The 20,834-nt window shown below is 39.2% G+C and overlaps 1 protein-coding gene across 1 annotated transcript in view; it reads left to right on the forward strand.

Moving 5' to 3' along the window:
- LOC122804857 (solute carrier family 15 member 2-like) overlaps positions 1-20,834 on the forward strand; it is a 1,359,362-nt gene that overhangs the window by 1,009,884 nt on the left and 328,644 nt on the right. The window contains exon 14 of the mRNA XM_044075020.1: positions 3,279-3,360. Coding sequence (XP_043930955.1) covers positions 3,279-3,360 — 82 coding nt within the window. The remainder of the gene's footprint in view (positions 1-3,278; positions 3,361-20,834) is intronic.

Raw genomic sequence — 20,834 nt, forward strand, 5'->3', positions numbered from 1 at the left:
GATCAGCAAGGACATTGACAACCTACAGACACTGTATCCATCCCAGTTTGGTTTTGTCAAAGTATAGTCATGCCTACTTAACCTGGTAGGCTTCTTTGAAAAGGTTGAGAATCAAAGAAACAGAGGTAAACTGCACTAAAAGTCAAACAAAAAACCAAAAAGTAGTACAGTGTGGAAAAGCTGACCATTTCTTTCTCACAATGGCATTCACAACTCTCCTGATAACACAACCATAGAGGAGCAACAAGGAATAATCCACAGTGAAGATGAAACGTGAACTGTAAAAACTTTAATATTCTTCACTGTGACACATTGTCAAATAATTCTATTAGTCCAACTAGACCATCCCCTCCCACCCACTCTTCTTCCTCTTCCTTCTCACTCAATTCCTATGAAACAGCAACCCAACTGACACCCACATTTACACTTTAACAATTTCTAACTATTACTATACAAAGACTCCTCCCTAAAATCAAACCTAGTCCCAATGCAGCTGATAACCTACCCACAGAATTTCTAAAGCTGCTGATGCCATCACTACCCTATCAGTATACTAGTCAACAAATCCATCCTTGAATCCTTTATCCCAAAAATTTGAAAAAAGGCATTTATTCTACCCCTCCATAAAGGCAGTGACCCTACTGATTTCTCCAACTATCATCCTATAGCCGTGCTCTCCCCCATCTCCAAGCTCCTTGAGAAATGTTCATGCACCACTTCTAAATTTTCTCCTTATTAACCAGATTCTGTCTTCTATACAACATGGTTTTAGAGCAGGTCATAGTACTATGACTGCCTTCATATCTTTCATGGACATAGTCAACAAAGCCCCAGACTCAGGCAAAATTGTTTTGTCCCCATTATTAGGCTTATCAAAGGCTTTTGATACAGTCTCTCACCAGATACTTCTAAATCAACTAAAAAATTCTCCCCTCCCTCTCTTAACTGGTTCTCAAGTTACCTATCAGACAGGTAACAGGCAGCTAAATGGAAGAACTCCCTCTCTTCCTACATCTTTAATTTCTCCAAATCTTTTGAGTTTCTAATACCATGAAGAAATGGAACCCATTCCTAAGTCAAAGTATAATTAAAGTTCATGAAATTAGTATTGTTTCAATCTTTGATGTTAGCCAGAAGTGCTCTTTGCAGCACCCACAATGTGCCTAGTAATGACTCCTTTTACAATTTGTACAGAGTTACATGTGTTGGTAACATATCTAAATACAATTGTAGATTCTTTTATAAGACCCATTGCTCCTACTACTATTGGAACTGTTTGGGTATCTTTCTTCCATATTGCTCTTGTTTCTGCCTGCAAATTCTGATGTTTTATGACATTTTGTGTCTCTGTACACAAGGCACTGTAGTCACTGGGTGTAGCAATTTCAATGATCAATGCTACTTTTGTCTTCTTTTCATGGACCATTATGTCTGGTTTTCTTGCAATTATCTTTTGAACTGTTGGTAATGGCTGATCCCATGTGATATAGACTTCATAATTTTCTATGATGCTTTGTGGCTTATATTTCCAGTGTTTTTCAGTTACATCAATATTATAATGTTTGCACAATCCCCAGTGCAACAGTCTTGCCACATTGTTATGCCTTTCAGTATACAGTCCTTCTGCTATTAGAATATCGAGACCAGCAGCAAGGTATGCGACTGTTTCCAATTCTGTTTTACAAATGTGCATTTGTTTTTTCCTCCTACATGTTCAATGGACTTTGTAAATCAACATGTATGTAGCCCACTAGCTTGGGCCACCAATATTAACCTTTCATCTTTTGGTTTGAATTCGCCTCTACTTAACCATTCCTGCATTCAATCCTGATCAACATGAGGTTCTTCCAGGAGTTTTCTATACTTGCAACTATATTTATGCATTTTCCACATTTCTTGCCTTCTCATCTAATCCTTCACCATATATTTTTTCAATTGTTTTTTGGCACATTCAGTTGCTGCCTAATTTTTATCCTCCTACCTTAACAACCCTATTGGTGTGTCTTAAGGCTCTATATATTAGGACACCTCCTCTTTAGCATCTTTATTAATAGTCTCCAGTCTTTATTTAGTCAGTGCCAACTAATACAATATGCTGATGACTCTATTATTATCTGCTCTGCTAATTCAGTGTCTGATCTTCAATATATCACTCAGCTGGCCTTTACCTCTGTAGAGACCTGGCTCATTAGCAATCTGTCATTTAATCCAAATAAAATCAAGCTAGTTCTATTTAACCTCAAAATAAAAAAAACTTCATAGACAAGGCCCAGTTTGCCATTCTCTCTTAAAGCAAAACAATAATAGAAGTTGTTACTTACCCAAAACTACTGCTAGTAATTATAGATGAATAGCTAAAATTTGACATGCATGTCTGTAGGGGAGCTTAGCATAGGTTGGACAGGGACTAGATATGATGAACGTGAAGAGAGGGAGAAGAGAGGGAGAAGAGCATTAGTGACAGGAGAGAAAAGAGAATCATTTTAGTTTAAGTATTATTAGAGAGGTAATCAATAAAACTAGCTACACGGATACTTGTAGAAGAGTGGTAACTTTTGTAGAAGTGAAGGAAGTGGAGTAGTATGTATATAGGATGCTTGTGTGATATTAATAAAAATATTAATAAAAATATGTTGAGAAATGGAGTGTATAGATGAGGAGGGTGGAGCTAACAGAGGAAAAGGTGTGGCATGGATGGGTTTAAATTTAGAGGTAGTGGGTCAGGTGGAATTTGGGAGCAGGGTAAGGCAACGAAGTGAGCCCAGGAGGTGGAATGACCCCCCCCCCCCCCAGAGTCCAAGAATCTTCAGGTAAGTACTCAGAAAAAAAACTGTCAGTGAGGCAGCAGGAAAAAGGAACAACAGTCTACAGATTATGAGTTACAGCTACAGCATTGTGTACAGTATAGTATTCCTGCAGTAAAAACCTTGGATTAACTTCCTGTAAAATAAAATGCATTCACAGAGCTATCGCATAGCTCATTTAGAAGTTAAAATAGATTACAATCAAGGTACATTGAATTAACATCCTGTGAAGTAAAATGCCTCATTGATTTGCCAAAAAAACACACATTTTATAAGGAACAGACCAAAAGTATGAGGCAAAAATTTGGACAGTTGAGAAGTATGGTTAACATTCAAATTTACCTGAAACGTCAGTATAAATGTTAATCATTTGCTGTGTAAGAATGACATGAAGTAACGTAATAAAAAATGAGGTAGGTGTTGAAGAAGTATAAAAACTACAACCAGTGTAACTTTTACATTTGTTTCCTACAGTCCTCTTAAGAAAATAACAACTGGAATGATCCTTGCAGCTTCAGCATTTGCAGTAGCATCTGTGGTAGAAGTTCACGTAAATGTAAGTAAAATTGGTGGAATTAATGTAATATATTGGCTATTAAGTGGGTTCATCTTGTAATGTCAAGAATATTTGGTTAGTTCCCATTCAGACAGTTCATGAGAGTTCAGAGTTCTTCTCGCATGTTACCTACCTGTTTTGCCTGTATCTGGCTACTAAAGCATGGATACCTTTTTTGTCACTGCTGCCATATAGATATTTAGATTTCTTATTAAGGCTCCTAAATTGTTTATGTTGTTTGGACTTTACGGTAAAATACATTACCTATGTAATTAGACTAGCAGTAAGGTATAGACGTTTAAAGAATTCAGCACTATTATTACTCAGAGAAGGAAGAAATAAGAGAAGAAGATGACAATCTAGGTACTTTCACCACATTTGGTTTGGAAATCCAATCATGAGATTTAATGCAAAAGAATGTAACACATTTGTATTGCCAATGCAGTATAGATGAAAATAGAAACTGAATCATCAATCTTTGTTCATGTAAAACTGAAATCTACAGTTTAATGAGGAGACTCTTAGCATCTACCAAATCCATTGAAAACATGCACATGCAACTTGTAATTTATTATGGAATCATTTTAATCTTAAAATAGCTAAGATGCCAGACAGAAATATAAATTTTAGTCTCATATTTAAACACCTACTGAATTTAGGTCTGAGCATGTAGCCAAGTTGAGAAAATTTGCCCAAGACTATACTTATGGAAAAATATTACAGCTGCTGAGAAGCAGAACTGTACTGAATGCTGAACACGTGCAAACAAGATTATTATTAGAAAGTAACCTGGCATCTGAAAATGCCTAAAATATTTCTCTAGCAGATAAAGCATGAATAATTAAAAATGTGCACAATATAAGAGTTAGCAGCTGAGTGTAACTAAGTAAGAGAACAGCTCTGACCAGGATGTGATGGCAACAATAACAGGCTGCATAAAAGCCAAAGCCTGTTACAGGGATAACTAACGCATAGATTCTCAATGTGGATTTAAGCAAGAAAATATTCTCCTTGTGGTAGAATTTGGCATACAGCAAGAAATACCTACATTAAAAGAGCTAAGGAAGAATGTACAAAGTGTCCAAAGTAAATATTACATACCGCGGTGGTGGTGCTGCGGTAGCATTGTCGCCTCACAGTAAGACGCTGTCCGGTTCGATTCTCAGCTAGAGTGTCTTCTGCGTGGAGGCATGCGTGAATGGACATACCTTCATTGAAGGTTGTGCATCAGGGCTGGTAACTCGGCATGTAAAAATCAACTACCAATCATTAGCAGACCGGAGTTCTGCTGTGGCGACCCCTAACCGGGAAAAGCCGAAAGACACAACAACAACCATGCAAAACGTTTAAATCAATAAAATGTTAAGCCGTAGTGGTATGAATAATGCTAGAAGACAGGCATATGAATATGGAAGTTGGCAGTGTAGCTATGATAAATAGTTAGAAATTTAAAGAATTCAGTAGTACAGTTTTGCAACCATCTGATCTTAAGCAGAACATATCAGATTTGTTGGAGTTGTGATTGTGAAGGCTGTTTGTAACCAAGAACACTAGTTTTACCACTGCGTTATCATTATGAATTTATTACTTCTTATTAAAATTATTTAAATTATTTTAAGTTTTGTACAATTCATAATAAGTACGATGGATACATACTGCAGCAACACAAAGCCTGCTAGGGCTGGATATCTGTTTTCCAGGAACTCAGAACATTGGCTATGATCTGTGGCATTAATTCTTTCTGAACTGAGTTAATATAACTAATTCTAGGATTAACGTCACCCTAGAGAGTGATATTCTTATTTTATAGTATTTTGAAAACATTTTTATAAAAGATCATACAAGCAAAGCATTTATTATCCTTTCAAGGTGGAGGAGCTTCAATCAAGAAGGGTCAGATAACATATTCAGGGCCAGATCATGTGTGTCCCACTGAAGTAGAGACCAGTTTTTTGTAACCTTACCGCTGACTTTTAATGACTGTGTTATACTGCATTGACTAATATAGCACAGAACAAAATGTGAAACTATTTTATAGGATAGTTCACAAGATACCTGATAGCTTATTTCTTTACAAAACTGAGAAGAAAAGGCATATATCTGCAGTATCCTAAACCTAAGTTGTCACACAAAGTCTTGGTTCAGAAAGGAGAGAAAATTTTACTGTACTTTATTAAAGGCAAGTAAAACCTACTAGAAGTCTAAGAGGGTTTTCTGCCAAAGACAGTTGTAGTTTTAGTTAAAGTAATGAACTTGCCTGTAGAAGGGTATAGCAGTGTTTTCCAAGAGAAACCACATGTGTGAACCATGAAGGGTAAGAATGACTTAGAACCTTGGCCTCCGAGCCAAGCTTGAGTGCATTAAGAGACAAAATCATAAATGATGTAATGGTTAATACAGTTTGGAATTTGCTTCAGTAGGAAAGCAGTAAATTTATGTTGTTCAGACAAGGCTTCAGGAGGAATAGAATGGTAGATGACCTAGGAAACTGTCCAGAAGAAACAACATAAGGATAATAGGAATGTCAAAGCAAGTCCTGGACACAGATGGAAAATAATGCTACTGAAGTAAGACTTCACTTCCCCAGATTATAAGAACTGATAACTGAAAAAAATCAACAAGGTTGAAAGAATGGGAAGTACCAGAGGAGGACAGCTGAGACACATATTAGCACGCCTGCGCAGCTATAAACTTAAAGAAGAAATTATGAGACAAGTCAGAACATTTAAACTCCATCCATCTGTCTATCCATAAACTAATATTTCCCTTTTTGCACATGAAATTGGGGTATTACATCAACAGTAACCATCATCCAAAGTCAACGCCCACACCATCAAGTGGCTAGCCCTGTCACGGTTGTGCTTCCATACTGCAAACACAAATACACACACCTATGGCCAATTTAGAATGTCCAGTCCACCTACTGCATGTCTTTAGAATGTGAGAGGAAACCGGAGTACCCAGAGAAAACCCATGTGAACAAAGATGGGACATGCAGGCTCCACACAAAAGCACCCCAGCTGAGAATCAAACCAGAAAATTTGTTGCTGTGAGGTGATAATGCTTTCTGCTGTGCCTCCCAGTCTGGAACACTTACACTGATACCCTTTAACTGTATGTGTGTAAAACTGGTGGAGGATTATTCTAAATCGATGACTAGAGTAACAAAAGAAAATGAATGAATTGTTGAGGACATTGAAAGCCCAAGGAATTCCTGTATGGATTAACTAAACCTGTTAACACTAATATGTAAGGAAAACAGACACAACTTACACACAGATAAAGAAGAGCAAGCTTTTGTTACAGATACTGTGCACAATGGAAGCTGAAGCATCAAAGATGAAAAAATTAAATTGAAATATCGCACCAGAAATAAATGGGTAAACAAACTTGCAAAGGATCAGAGATAAGAATTTCATACATCATTAAGAACATTTGCTGTAGATGCACCTGTGGGGGAACAGAACTAAAAATAAGGTAAACAATGAGACGTAGAGTGATGCTGACAAGATAAGTGGGGTGGACAAGATCCCGGGCATTGCATATGAAAGAAATGGAGGAATGAATGTGGAATATAGAGAAAATATGAGAGGAATGCACAAAAAAGGTACAGCAAGAAGAACTAGAAGCTGGACAAAGCAGAAAAGTGGATGAAGAGGAGAATCCAATAGCAATCATAGCAGAAGCAGGGACAGAGGTATACCATGCAGAAGAAGAATATCATATTGTCAGAGATGAGACAATGTAACTAAAGCCTCAGGGGATTCAAACACCCAGTGGTGGACCCCATGGGACCTGAGCAGGGCTGGACTGGTCAAAGTAGGAGGGAAGATAAGCAGACTGGAACAGTGGCAGGAAAATCAGATCAGAGGAGGCCAAGAAGAATGAAGCCACAAAGAACTGGACAGCCTGGTCATACAGGGAGAGATGAGAAAATAAATGAGAAGCACTGCAAGAGAAGAAAATGAGTCATTGTATTCAGTAAATTCCACCATATGCGGACACTTGGTCATGAATGCGTGTCATAAGATCTGAGGGACTAACCTCACAGAAGTGATAGGACAACAGGTGATAAATAAAACTGAAAAAGACTAATAGGTCTGTGAACATGGGGCATTATTCCAAGGTAAGAATGATTTCTGTAATGCACTGTGCTCTGGAAGTAATAAAAGATACTGCTAAAGGGACAAATAGGCATAGTGATGCTACATAGTCATTTCTGTGATATACTATATTTTATAATGTTTGTATTTTCATACAAAAGTAAGCTTTCTGTCTGAAGTAGTGGGCAAAAGTATTGGTGTGAAACTGAATAAAAAATTGGGAGGAGTGGAGAAAGAAAAATTTATGGAAGCACCAGTCTTAGCTTTGACTGCAGTGTATTACAGAAAGGTGAAATTCAATGCATGAGACTGCTTCAGAAGTAGGATCAAATGCAAAGTGAAGTAAAAGCAAGCAGGACAAGACCAAAACAAAACTGAAAAAAGGACAAAAATGAGTGATTAAAGTCCAAAGACACTCAAATCCCAGGCTGAAGGGCAACAAATCCATCTCTATGGGGGGGGGGGGGTGCTGAGCAGGCAAAGGCCAAAAGACAGATGGTCCAGCTTGGTAAGGAACTCCAGGAGAGGAGAGCCATTAAAAGGCAGCAATGGGAGGGGGTACAAAACCAAAGAGAAAAGAAAAGAACAAACACTGACAGAAAATGGTAAGTTGTTGCTTCATACTCAATCATAAAGAAAAAAGAACACAGTAGAATGAATAAGCTGCAAGAGTATGTGATTCTTCTCCAAGAGATCAAATTAATGGTGAAAGAAGAAAGGAAGATCTTTAGCTCACAGCACCTCAATAGATAGACAATAAAAGCTTGGATGGCAAGAGGGGAGTGGCCACCATTTTCAGAAAGAGACCTATAGTGACAGAAAATATGCAGAAAAGCAGGGATGGATTTATATCAAGGAAGAATAAATGGAAGGAGATGTACAATGAAGAACCTGTATGTCCCAAGCAAAGCAGAGGACTTTTATAGAGGGTTCACTGAAGTGTAGAATCAGGTAAAAAGAGATGGAGAGGAAATAATTGGAGGGGACATTAGTGTCACACTAGATCCCAAGAAAGACAGGCTGTTTGGCAAAGCAGAGTAAAGTATTAAGGCGAAAAGAGACTTAGAAAGGAACATGAAAGAAAGAGATGTATACATGGAGGGAAAGACTCACAGAAAAGGAGTTAATTTACCAGAAACTGGTTGATTTCAGTCTAGTAGTGGCGACCCCTAAGCGGGAAAAGCTGAAAGGCACAAACAAGACTGATCAAAATAATAGGGAAACAAAGAACTCTCAAAATGGTGGAGGAGATAGAAATACAGGAAGGATACTTATTGGATCATGTAATGATAGGAATGTCAAGAAGAACAGAGAGGGAGCAGGGGGAGGGGTTGGAATAGAGATGAAATGGAAAAGGGTGAGCTACAGGTAGAAAGATCATGAAAGGAAGCAACATTTGCAGAAACAGATGCAGGAAACAGTGGAGGAGAACAGAGTAGACAAGGCAGACTAAAAGAAAAATGACTGGAGAAGTGAAGGAAAGTAAACACTGTTGAGACGGAATCAAAGCAGAAGTTAGAGGAAAACTCATAAGAGAAGATGGGTGACAAAGAAGGCAAAATGAAGAGGAGATACCAGATCTGGAGTGAGAACTGAGTTAGATACAAATGGAAATGTAGAAAAATAGTATTGACAGAGAAGCTAGAAGGAAAAGTAACAACTGCAGTGGAAGCAGAGCAATGGCAGTGGAAAGATTACTGGTGTATAAGTGGGGAGGAACAGGGGAAACATCTAGCAAACAAGAATAAAAGGACAAAATAAGAGTGGTACCATGCATTAGGAGAAATGTAAAAGAGATCATGGAGCAGGACAGCAGGGCTAGAGAAGCCTTTAGGGAATACTACCGCTAATTGACCAGAAACAGGAGAAGGAAAAGGAAGTCTATTAGAAGGTCACAGACAAAGGAGAGGGGTGCCAAGAAGAAGGAATACAGCAAAAGAAACTGAATGCAAAAGTCATGATGAAGGAGATCAAAGACACAATGATGGCAATAGAAGAAAGGCAGAGGAAACAGATGGTTTACCCAGTAGGTTTCTACAAGTGGAGTGGAGACATATTTGGACAGTAATGAAGGAGAAGTATGAAAAGATAAGTGAAACAGGAAAATAAGATGCAATGAGAACAGTCAGGGTGGTAGTGATCATAAAAGAGGGGTAATACAGTATGGAGGATTACAGATCAATCTGCCGAATAAATACAGACATCAAGGTGACAACAACAGTGCTAACAGGGAGACTGGGTGAGATTCTGTTGAAAATAATACACTAAGGGGCAGCATGGTCTTGTGACAGGAAAAAGAGCAGAAATGAATTGTGTTCTAACAAAGTTTATGAAAAGTGAGGAGCAAAAGCTGAGAACACAGGCAGGGATGGTATTTTTAACACCATTATTGAATTATCACTTAAGACATATGCACACACACATTAACAAAAATAAAAAAAAGTGTCAACATTTATCATACTCATGCAATATACATATATGTTTTCCTTCTTTTTAGCAATTGTTCACTCCAACATTAAATAAATCACTCAATTCCTGCCTTGTCTTAAAGCTCACTCCTCCTGAACATTATTCTGCATGTATTGTTCCCACAAATTCCATTTATTTTTATGTCATTTGTTCCTTTCCTTTTTTTAAATACCCCATCTCTAGTTCTTTCTATCTCCTTTAAAATATTCAGTACTTCAGTTAATGGTCTTTCTGACCTACAAAAAACCTTTGATATTGTCAGACCAGAATTCCTCTGAGATGTGCTAGAACAAAGACAACTTGTGGGGGGGGGGGGGGGTCCTTGATAAAGGCAATCTACGAGCCAGAAGTAGAGGTAATTGTAAATGGAGGAGCTTCTAAGGCACATAACGTAAGGAGGGTGACAAACAAGGGTGTCCTGTCTCCCCATTGTACTTTACACAAGTCATAGAAGAGCTGGCAAATGAAATAAGGAAAAGTTATCACAACTTGGGGGAGGAAGAGAAGTACAGTCAGGGTTTATAATGTATCCAAATGATGCATGCTTATGTTGGCGAATGTTGAGATGGCCATAGAGAAAATAGTGCCAGTTTTTTCAAGGTTTGAAAGGGCCTCAGGACTTACATATAGACAGAAAAAGATAGTGGTGGTCAAGATAGGAGAAGGAGTAGGATACATTCAGTATAAAGAATAACCAAATTATCTCTGAGTATATATAGGTGGTACATTAAGCAATACAATACAAAATAATTTGGAAAAGATTAGAGAGAAGATGTAGGGGATACGTGAGAGGGAAGAACATAAAGCAAATATACAATTAGGTAAAATCAATGTAATTCGAATGTAGGAAAAAAATAATTAATAAAATGCCATGTTGGTCAACTAACATAAAATACAAAGACACTGAAACACTGAAGTGATGTAATACCTTTTATTGGACCAACATACATTTTGCAGTTACTAAAGCTTTCAAGCTGGCATGAGCCCTTAATCAACACTTAAGTTAGTGATGTTAAAATACAGTGTTCATATGTCCACTCATGCCTAAAAAAGAGAGGTGCATCATTTATTTCCAACTGGCCAAAAAAAAGAATACTTGAAAAAAGCTAGAGTGGAAAATGTTGCAGATTGGACTACAGAGAGACATTGTGTGTGTGTGTGTGTGTGTGTGTGTGTGTGTGTGTGTGTGTGTGTGTGTGTGTGTGTGTGTGTGTGTGTGTGTGTGTGTGAGAAACTGAAACTGTAGAATACGGCCATGACATACTATTAAAACTAAAGTTTGTCACGTTACGTCACAGTTAATGTTCATTTAGCAGAGAAGATAAGACTCAGAGTGTCTGCTCAGACATTTAATGAGGCAATAAATCTCAAAACAAGAGATATGCAGGAAGATCAGTTAAATCCAGAGACGGAAAACAAGAATTTATAATTTGTAAATTGGTAGTCTGTCTAAACAAGCAATCTTTCTGAGAAAGATGTTTTGGCTAACAGAAAATATAAATTATCAGTGATGACCAGTTCATGATGAGAAAAACATGGACTACCAAGAGAATAAGATACAGAGTTAAATGTATGATGTTGTATGCAGTTAATACACTACACCAGCAGTGATTTAGCTCACTGAGAAAAAGAGAGAAAGATGGAGAGAGAGAGAGAGAGAGAGAGAGAGAGAATGGTGTTCTGTCAGCAGCCTAGGATTATGAAGAACAGCAGAACTGAATAAAGTTTTGTTATATATATATATATATATATATATATATATATATATATATATTAAGGCCTTACTGACTTAAGTTTATGGTTACTACTGGCTGGCCAAAATGTCTTATATGAAAGTAACTATTCTTGTCATGAACATAACACAGGTTCTAAAACATAGACCCTGGTAATCTTAATGGTTATTGTTAATATTCTGAAATAGTCATCAGTTTGAATTCAGAGTAAATTCATCATAAATCATGCATTACCAGAAAGAAATCTGTTGCTCTTCAGTACACCTGTTAGTTTCTCAAAAGGAAAAGTTAGGTAGTGTGGTGTCTCATAAAACCAATATCCAGGTTCATATCACTGACTGTCAGATAGTACAACTGAATTAACTTATTCTCTATTCTTCTTTCCAAAGGTGTGTTGAAATGTCCTTTAGAAACATAACTACCATATCTGATAGAAAAGGATCAGACTGGGAAATGTGTGCTGATATTGGCTTGTCAGTCATTTTATTTGTAACTGTGTGACAGGCATTCATCCTAGTTCTGAGTAACTGGTCCATCTCTCCTATGTAACCTGTCTCTGGACATTTCCTGCATTTCATTAGATAAACCAGGTTTTGGAAGTGCATGCAAATGAACACCATATTTTTAAACCTCTGTTATGTGAAATAAATGATTATGTTGCAAGCTGTAGAAATCATGTGGCATGCTTTGCATCATGGATGGTTGCAGGATTTTATGCCATTCTGGACTATATTCCATTCTGGTCTCTGTGTGCTTCGGACAATAAATTCTTTAGAGTTGGAGGCTTTTAAATAACAGGAGGGGGAGTGCATAAGCTTGTCATCCTCTTCAAACATTGGTTGGAGGTCCCTTACAATTTTGTACAGTTTTTTGAAGTTCTGGATGATATGTTGTCACTAGTAGAACTCTGTCACAGTGGGTTCTGTCTTTATACTAAAGCAGCTGTTCTCGTGGTACGCGGTGGTGGTGCTGCGGTAGTGTTGTCGCCTCACAGTAAGACGCTGACCGGTTCGACTCTCAGCTAGAGTGTCTTCTGCGTGGAGACATGCGTGAATGGGCGTACCTTCGGTGAAGGTTGTGCATTAGGGCTGGCAACTCAGCACCTAAAAATCAACTGCCAATCATTAGTGGACCGGAGTTCCGCTGTGGCGACCCATAACCGGGAAAAGCCAAAAGACACAACAACAACAACAGCTGTTCTCATGGTAGCTGTATTGCCCTGTCTACAGCTCTGTCAAACTCTATCCAGAATGTATATATCTACCCATCAACCAGATAACCCTGTGAGGTCTCTAGCAGCCTTTAATATTAGGTTGGACATGTGCCAGATGTGAGAATCATGTGAACTGGCAAAGGTGGTCACATTACAAATAATGCCTTGGACAATCCAGACTACCCAGCAGTGGAAGCCCTTCTTGTTGATATCTTGCAGACCATCTGGACCATGTGGGACTTTGAAAACAACATGTGTACAATCTGTGCCTACCAGCATACAAAGGAAGTGGGTTCTGTGTCATAAAATGCTGGCTCTCTCCTCTGCTTTCCTGGGGAGCCAGGGCTGTTTCTCTATATGCTGTAGCATAATGTTGAAGAACGTGTTCTGGATTTGTCACTGATGTGTGCAATATGAATGGTGCAGTGGTTAGAGTTGTCACCTTACAGCAAGAGGTTCTCTAGTTTGATTCTCAGCTGGGTGCCTTCTGTGTGAAGTCTGCATGTCCTTCCTGCATTCATGTGGGATTCCTCCGTGTACTTTGGTTTCCTCCCACATTCCAAAGACATGCATCTGGAGCGTTTCTCCCCAGATCTCCACCCGACTTCCCAGGTATAGTCAGACTTTCTTAGTAAACAAATGTTAAATAAAATAAATAAGTAAATATTTCTAACTTGCACCACACAAGTCGCTGATTGTGCGACTAAGCTGGTTAAGGTTACATGTACCTTAGTATCCACTGCAAAAGGCATACCATGCTCCCTTCTCCATTCTGTTTGTCGGTAGCACAGTTCAGCTAGGACCGTAACAGTCACCCTGTCCTCTCTGAATTGGTCCACAACCTGCTGATCAATGAGTTGGTAGTTAATTAGACACTGTCTGTCCCTCTTCCATTGGTGCGGATGGCCATGATATTGACATTTGGTAGCACTAACTCTGATTGCAGCTATTAATATATCTTGCTGTGTTACTGCTGCTACTCCAAGTATTGCTCCCATCATGTTCACAATGATTGTTGATGTTCAAAACTGGTAAGTATCACAGTGCACCCACTTTATACATTAGTGAAGTGGGCCACCATTGTAAGTGTCATCATTTGCATAATCTATGTAATTCATTTGTATCGGTATCCTTATTTACATGTAATTATGCAGTCATTAGCATTTGCTGCACACCACAATATTTTGACCCTTGCGTGACCTTTGCCTGTTAAAACTGTCTACATTCCCCGTGCATGGCTAATACCTGTACTACTTTATGTTGCACAATGCACTACGTCTATGAATCCCTGCCTAAGAGTGTGAGGAAAGTGCATTTCTGCTGAATTAGAGAGTAAAATTAGAAATGTTTCTGTAGTGGCAGAAATGAGACATTTATAATGAAAACTGTGAGCACTAGCTTTATTTTCTAAAGCAGTGGTTCCTGCAGTATGTCTATCAATGGAAAACCATTTACAACAGAAAAGTGAAAATAAGCATTCCTGCTGAGTACCTTTAGTTTTTCAGATAGTGAAGATTTAGAAGCTTCCAAAGTACAGGGTTGTTATGCAACTATCATTCACTACATGAAGGTATTTAATTTTGTTTGTCACTTGATTTCTTTCTATTCCCACATCACTCCAGTTCAGAAAAACAGAAACTGTAATCTCTTTGGATAAATGTATTTCCTCTGCTCAAAAGCAGACTCACTGGACAGCCTCAACCATTCTGTCTTATTCAGTGAGTCATGACAGTGGAGCAGTAGGAAACTCTGGCATTGGTAATTGTCTGCTTTGTGGCTGTGTCACATCTGATGCCGTCTGCTTTAGAAATTCTCCATGGCCCTTCCACCCATCTCTGCTATTCTGGCCAGATAATGTTTTGGCTTCTCGTGCTTTATACCATAGTAATGATAATAATATTGTATTGAAACTGTATATATGCTGTCCATATGGCCTTTGCTATAGTAGTTTTTAAAGTAAGCCATATGGCAAGCTGCAAGGCAGTAAGAATTAAACCATATGGCCATGGAAATGGCATTTGCAGGATATTTCTGCTCTCGTTATTTTCTACAAATTTTGCTATCTATTTTATCTATTTATTTTAATTTTTATCTAGTTTAAATGAGGCTGTGGATTTCTAGTGTTTAATTCAATCATGAATTTTCAACAATAGTTGGACTATTGAACACATGTTCACCCTTGTGCTTATGAAAGAATGACTAGTCCAGTTTGATCCATTTCAAGACATTATTTTTGACCCAGTATTTTAATTCTTGCTTCAGATACCAAATGAAAAAGTGGGATGTTCATCTGTGCATGTTTGTTTTCTTATACATCTGTATTTACATGTATATATAATGTATTGTGCATTACTCTTGAATATGTGTGTGTGTGTGTGTGTGTGTGTGTGTGTGTGTGTGTGTGTGTGTGTGTGTGTGTGTGTGTGTGTGTGTGTGTGTGCGTGTGTGTGTGTGTGTGTGTGTGTGTGTGTGTGTGTGTACATCTGGCTTGTGTAGTAACCATTTATGTCATCTGGTGTTAATCAATGAAACAGACAAAGTGATCTGATCTCTGTTGACTTCACAGTATGTTATGTGTGATGTACCTGACACTGATGCAGTACATCTGACTGATGCATTATTTAAAACCATTTTGACTTGCAGTGATCTTACAGGTGAAAGCTTTAATCTTTTAAATAGCCATTGTACTCATAATTGCTTATTCATGGTCCATAGCTCTCTCCTCCATTGTCAAATGTCTTAACAGTTTTGTCTCAGAAGGTGACTACAGTGTGATTGTGATAGATTCCCTGGGTCATGGTAAAAAAAACTGATTGCATAGATATAATGTTTGTAGCTTGGAATTTGTGAGATATCTAGGTTAGTTGAAGGGTCATCCATGTGGGAGGAAAATATAGGGAGAAGCTTGCCTTACCTGCAAATAACAGAGGAGATTGACACTGTTGTCTCACTAAAACAGTTGCTACATGAGTCCAGAAGTACTGCTGTAGTGTAATCTTATCAGCCAATTTGAAATCATGTTTAATTTGAGATAAGGCAATGTATGTATCTATCAGTCATGTGTTTTAAAGTACTGTCAGTCCAGTAATCCTCCATATGCCCAGAGGAGTTGCATATCACACTATAAGCCTAGTAATGGTGGACATGCTAAGAAGAATTACATGCCATACTGTCAGCTCAATGATGGGGCATGCACTCAGAGGAGTTACATGTCACACTGTCAGCTCACAGGTGGTGCACATGCTCAGAGGAATTACATGTCACACTGTCAGTTCACAGTTAGTGCACATGCTCAGAGGACATGCATGTTACACTGTCAGCACAGCAATGGTACACATGCTCAGAGGAGTTGCATGTCACCCTATCAGCACAGCAATAGTGCACATGTGATAAGGACTGAGACATCACACTGCAGTCTGTGCATGACTGTCATCAGATTAATGCAGGTTTACTGTCTTTTTTTCCCTTTCCTATTAAACCAGCATTCAGAAATGTTCTTAGGTATAGCTGCTCCTTCTCAAATAAAATGCTGCCATGTCCAGCTTTATGGTGAAGATAGATACAGTTTGTACTAAGGTACAAGTGTCCAGAGAACAGTTAGCAGCTTGGGCATCTATTAGAGCTGGCACAGGGAGGATGAGCATGCCTATTCAAGGATGGAGGGGGTTGACTGAGTCATCCAAGTCCCCAGTACCATAGAGAACGAGAAGGGCAATGATGCAAGGGCAGGCCCAGTGGTAGGCATTTGGCCACTAAGCCATGTAAATACTAGCCTTTATTGCAAGTGGAAGTCATGACCAGGAAGGCATAGTTTTATCCCATAGTAATGTACGCCACAAATCCCTTACCCTGTGAAGGGGTTAGACCCTATGCCATAAATAACACCATTGATGGAAATCAGCAATGGAGTAGATTCCTAACAACATAGTAGTATATGGCAGTTTCCTCTGGTTGGATGAAACTTTATCTTCTAATGGTGGGTCTACAGGGGCTCTGATGTATTAGAGGGATTGGGAGAGCACTGGCATTATCCCTTCATCAGCAGACCAGTTGTGTGCAAGGTATTGGGGGAATTGGGAGTGCATAAGTGCTCTGTCTGTCCATTGGTGGCTGTCAAGAGAAAACAAAGTACTTTGGGGTTTGAATCAAGTGACTAATCAGACGACAGAAGAGGATGGATGAGAACAAAGGCATTTGTCCTCATTTCTTGAATTCTAGGGGACGGGGGTCAAACCACCATCATGGCTTCCTGAAAGATGGCCCTTTCAGACAGTTCTCACCCCAGGCTGAGGATGAACAAAACTGAGGTACAGACGGATTCATGTCTGACTGGGGAGGCTTGATAGTCAGTATAGTGGCATAAAGAACATAGGAAAAAAAAAGAAGAACTATATTGACTGGCCATTCCACACAGAAGTTAATTTTATACATACACATGACACCATTCAGCTTAGCCTTTTAAATATTTTTAACTTCTGAATTTTTCTCTCTCTCTCTCTGTTAATTTTGTAAGCTGAATGTATACAGTACAGTGATTGCTACTTTTGTAAGTAGCTAAATGATTGCAAAACATTTTGAATATTAGGCAGAAATGTTCCCAAATGTGATCATAAGATTGACATATTCTCAAAAGTCCATTATCGAGTGATATTTTACAGACATGGATCAAACAATTACAGAAAAGATACTAAAGGTGTACAGCACAGTGTTGAAAATAATAGTGTTATAGAAGTGCCAACCTATACATTACCTCCTCCAATGAAATATGCAGATGTCTAGCAAAATCAGTCAGTATCTTAAGCAAATCTATTGACCTGTCTTTGAGGTATAAAAGGAGGGGGGATATGAAGGCATATATTGTCTTTATAAGAACTAAATTAGATCAAATTCTATTAAAATGATTGTACTGTTGCCCTTGAGTTATAGCTAAAGGTACAAAAGATTTTGGCAATACATTGCAGTGTTACATGTATATTTGTCAAATGTATCAGCTCGTCAAATAAACACGTTACTTTTTCTGTTGTACTTTTCATCACCATCAGATTCAATATGATATGTCAGTCATATTACATGGGTGCTGCAATCAAATACCAATTTCATTAAGGGTGCCTTATTACAAAATGGCTGGAAACTCTTCTTCTAATGCACTTGTGTTGTCTTAATTTCTCCAGATGTTTTGTGTTTCTGATACCGTAACAAGAATGTCCCCTATTCCTGAGTCACAGTACAATTAAAGTTCATGAAATGAGTATTGCTTCAGTCTCTGCACCCACAATGTACCCATAATTGCCTCTCTCTGAAGTTCATTTGTAGTTACATGTTTCCACAACATGCTTAAGTATGCTTGAAAATTCTTTATTATTGATCCTGTTGCTCCTACTAATATGAAACTATGCTTGTTGTATCCTGGTTCATAAGTTCATAGGTGTGTACTAGGCTAATGGCCCTGGAACCTTTACAAGCCTAAGCCATAGAAGTGCCCTGGCATCCTGCTGCCTGACGATATTTCGCAGTGCCTCTATCAAGTAGAGCCACTGGGGTGATCCCCGGAGTGAACTTTCTATTTCCCATCGAGGTGCTCGGCTTGACATGTATGGAAAGTCTATTCCAGAGCATGGGCAGTCTCTGGGGGAGGAACCTGTCCCTCCAGCATGTTCTGTTTATTGTGGTAATGAGGTTGAGGTCTCTTGAGAGTGTGGTGTAGAGGGATTGGGATTTCTTTAGATGTAGCATTTCTAACAGAGCTGGGTCAGACATGGCTTTGTAAGTGAAGCAGAAATTGCCTCTAAGTAGGTGATATGAGACAGAGAATAGCTGGAGTTTTTAGAGTCTGTCCATGTCAGACATGTGATTAATGCCTAGGCTCCTCTTCATGAGGTACTTCTGTGGCCTTTCCAGCTGTTGCAGATGTCTAGTGAGGTACATGCCAAATGGGGCATTATACTCAATGATTGGTTTAATGAGGGAAGAGTAGAGAGAGACGATGACCTCTTTCTTCCTGGATGAAAAACCCTTGGTAATGAGATGTGCCACACAGAAGGACTTTCTGACCATAGTGGCAATGTGGTGGTCAAACAAGAGGTTGCTGTCAACCTGGTCCCCATATCTCTTATAACACCTTCAGTGTTCAGTGGGCTCCCATCAATGTGGTAATTAGTAGGAACTAAGTTTTTACCAAAGGGGATGATGATGCATTTTTTGGTGTTAAGCTTAATGCCATGGTGTTGACACCAGTCATTAGCCTCAGTGAGGCCTTTCTGTAGGATGTCTGCATCATTTGGGGAGTTAATAATGGCTCCCAGCTTGCAGTCATCTGTGAATTTGGTCAGCCAGAGTCCCTTTGTGTTGGCCTGGACTTCTGAAAAGTAGATGCTGAACAGGAGAAGACCCAGGACCGATCCCTTTGGGACTCCACAGTCTCATTTGGAGTTCACTACTTTCATACTGTGTGTTCTCTCTGTGAGCCAATTTGCAACCCACCTAGTGATATATGGGTTGATGTCCAGTTTGGTGAATTTATCAATAATTCCCAAGTGAGGAATGGTATCAAAGGCCTTGGCCAGATCAAGGTAGGCTATAGGCACTGGTGACTGACACAAAGAAGTCAACCAGGTTGAGCAGGCATGATTTCCCTTTCATAAAGCTAAACTGCATGGGGTCCAGAGTTTGGAGATTTCCTGTATCTTTGTTAATCAGGTCCATGATGATGGGCTCCATAGCTTTACATATCAGACTCATCAGGCTAATGGGGCGATAATTCCCAGGATCTGTAGTTGCTCCCCCTTTATGAAGAGGAATGACTGTAGCAGTGTGCCAATCCCTGAAGTGAGGCTGTAATTGAACAGGGCACACAGATGCAGTGCCAGTTCGCTTTGTAGTTCATGTAGAACAAAGCCAGGGATATTATTGGGTCCCATGGAAAGTGTATTCTTGGCCTTGGACAATGCAGCTTTAACCTGTGCTGCAGTAATGCTGGGTACCTGGCACTCTTCCGGTATTGTGATTGGTCCTTTAGGGGGGAGAGAGGGGTAATTGGCACTGAATCTGTTGGCCAGTATGTTGGCAATATCTGTTGGCTCAGTATAGGAGGTACCATTGTGCAGTAACTCAGAGCAAACCTTGGTTTTGCTGTGGAGGTTCTTGATATAACTATAGAAGGCTTTGTGATTGTTTTTAGTGTCTGTCACAATGCTGCCTTCATAGCTGGCTTTAGAGGATTTGATGAGGGATCTCAACTTTTTGTTGAGGCTAATAAGGGAGTTTTTCCAGTCTTGGGACTTCACCTTTTTCTGCAGCAGTATCTTCCTTCTGTTGTGGAGTTTATTAATGGCAGGGGACCACCAGATTGGCTTCCTTTTTTGGAAGAGAGCATCTTGGTTCTGTTGGATATGGCTAGTTCCATGCATTTATTTACATGCTTGTACAGTGCATTGGTATATGACTTGGCAGTCATGTAGCTATTTTCCATTGGCATGGGTGCCATGAAGTTAGCCACCTCTGTTTTTAGGAGTCTAAAGTCAGCTTTGGAGAAGTTTTTTAAGGTGGTTACCTTTGCAGGGGTGTGGGTGAGATGTGGATTTCCATAGTGAGCAGGTTATGATTGTATCTGACCAGGGAGAGATTGACTATTGGTGTAGAGCAATGGTCACCCATGTTAGTAATAACCAGGTCAAGGATGTTGCTTCCTCTAGTGGGGGTCAGAATGAGCTGGTCCAGGGCATTGGAATTGATGAATTCCAGGAAGAGTTCAGCCAGTGTATTGGTGCTTGAGTAGATATCCCAGTTGATAGAGGGGTAGTTGAAGTCTCCTAGTATGAGAGTACTGGGTTGGACCCTGATAGATTCCAGGGTGCTTAGAAATGTGGAGTGAGAGTCTAGGGACGTGGTTGGGGACCTATAGCATTTTATGACATGGATCGCCATCTTACCCAATGTTGGTTGTACCTGAAGTATCTC

The sequence above is a fragment of the Protopterus annectens genome, chromosome 6.part0 (genome assembly GCF_019279795.1).
Source record: "Protopterus annectens isolate FY-2018-M chromosome 6.part0, PAN1.0, whole genome shotgun sequence".
In the NCBI taxonomy this organism is placed as follows: domain Eukaryota; kingdom Metazoa; phylum Chordata; order Ceratodontiformes; family Protopteridae; genus Protopterus; species Protopterus annectens.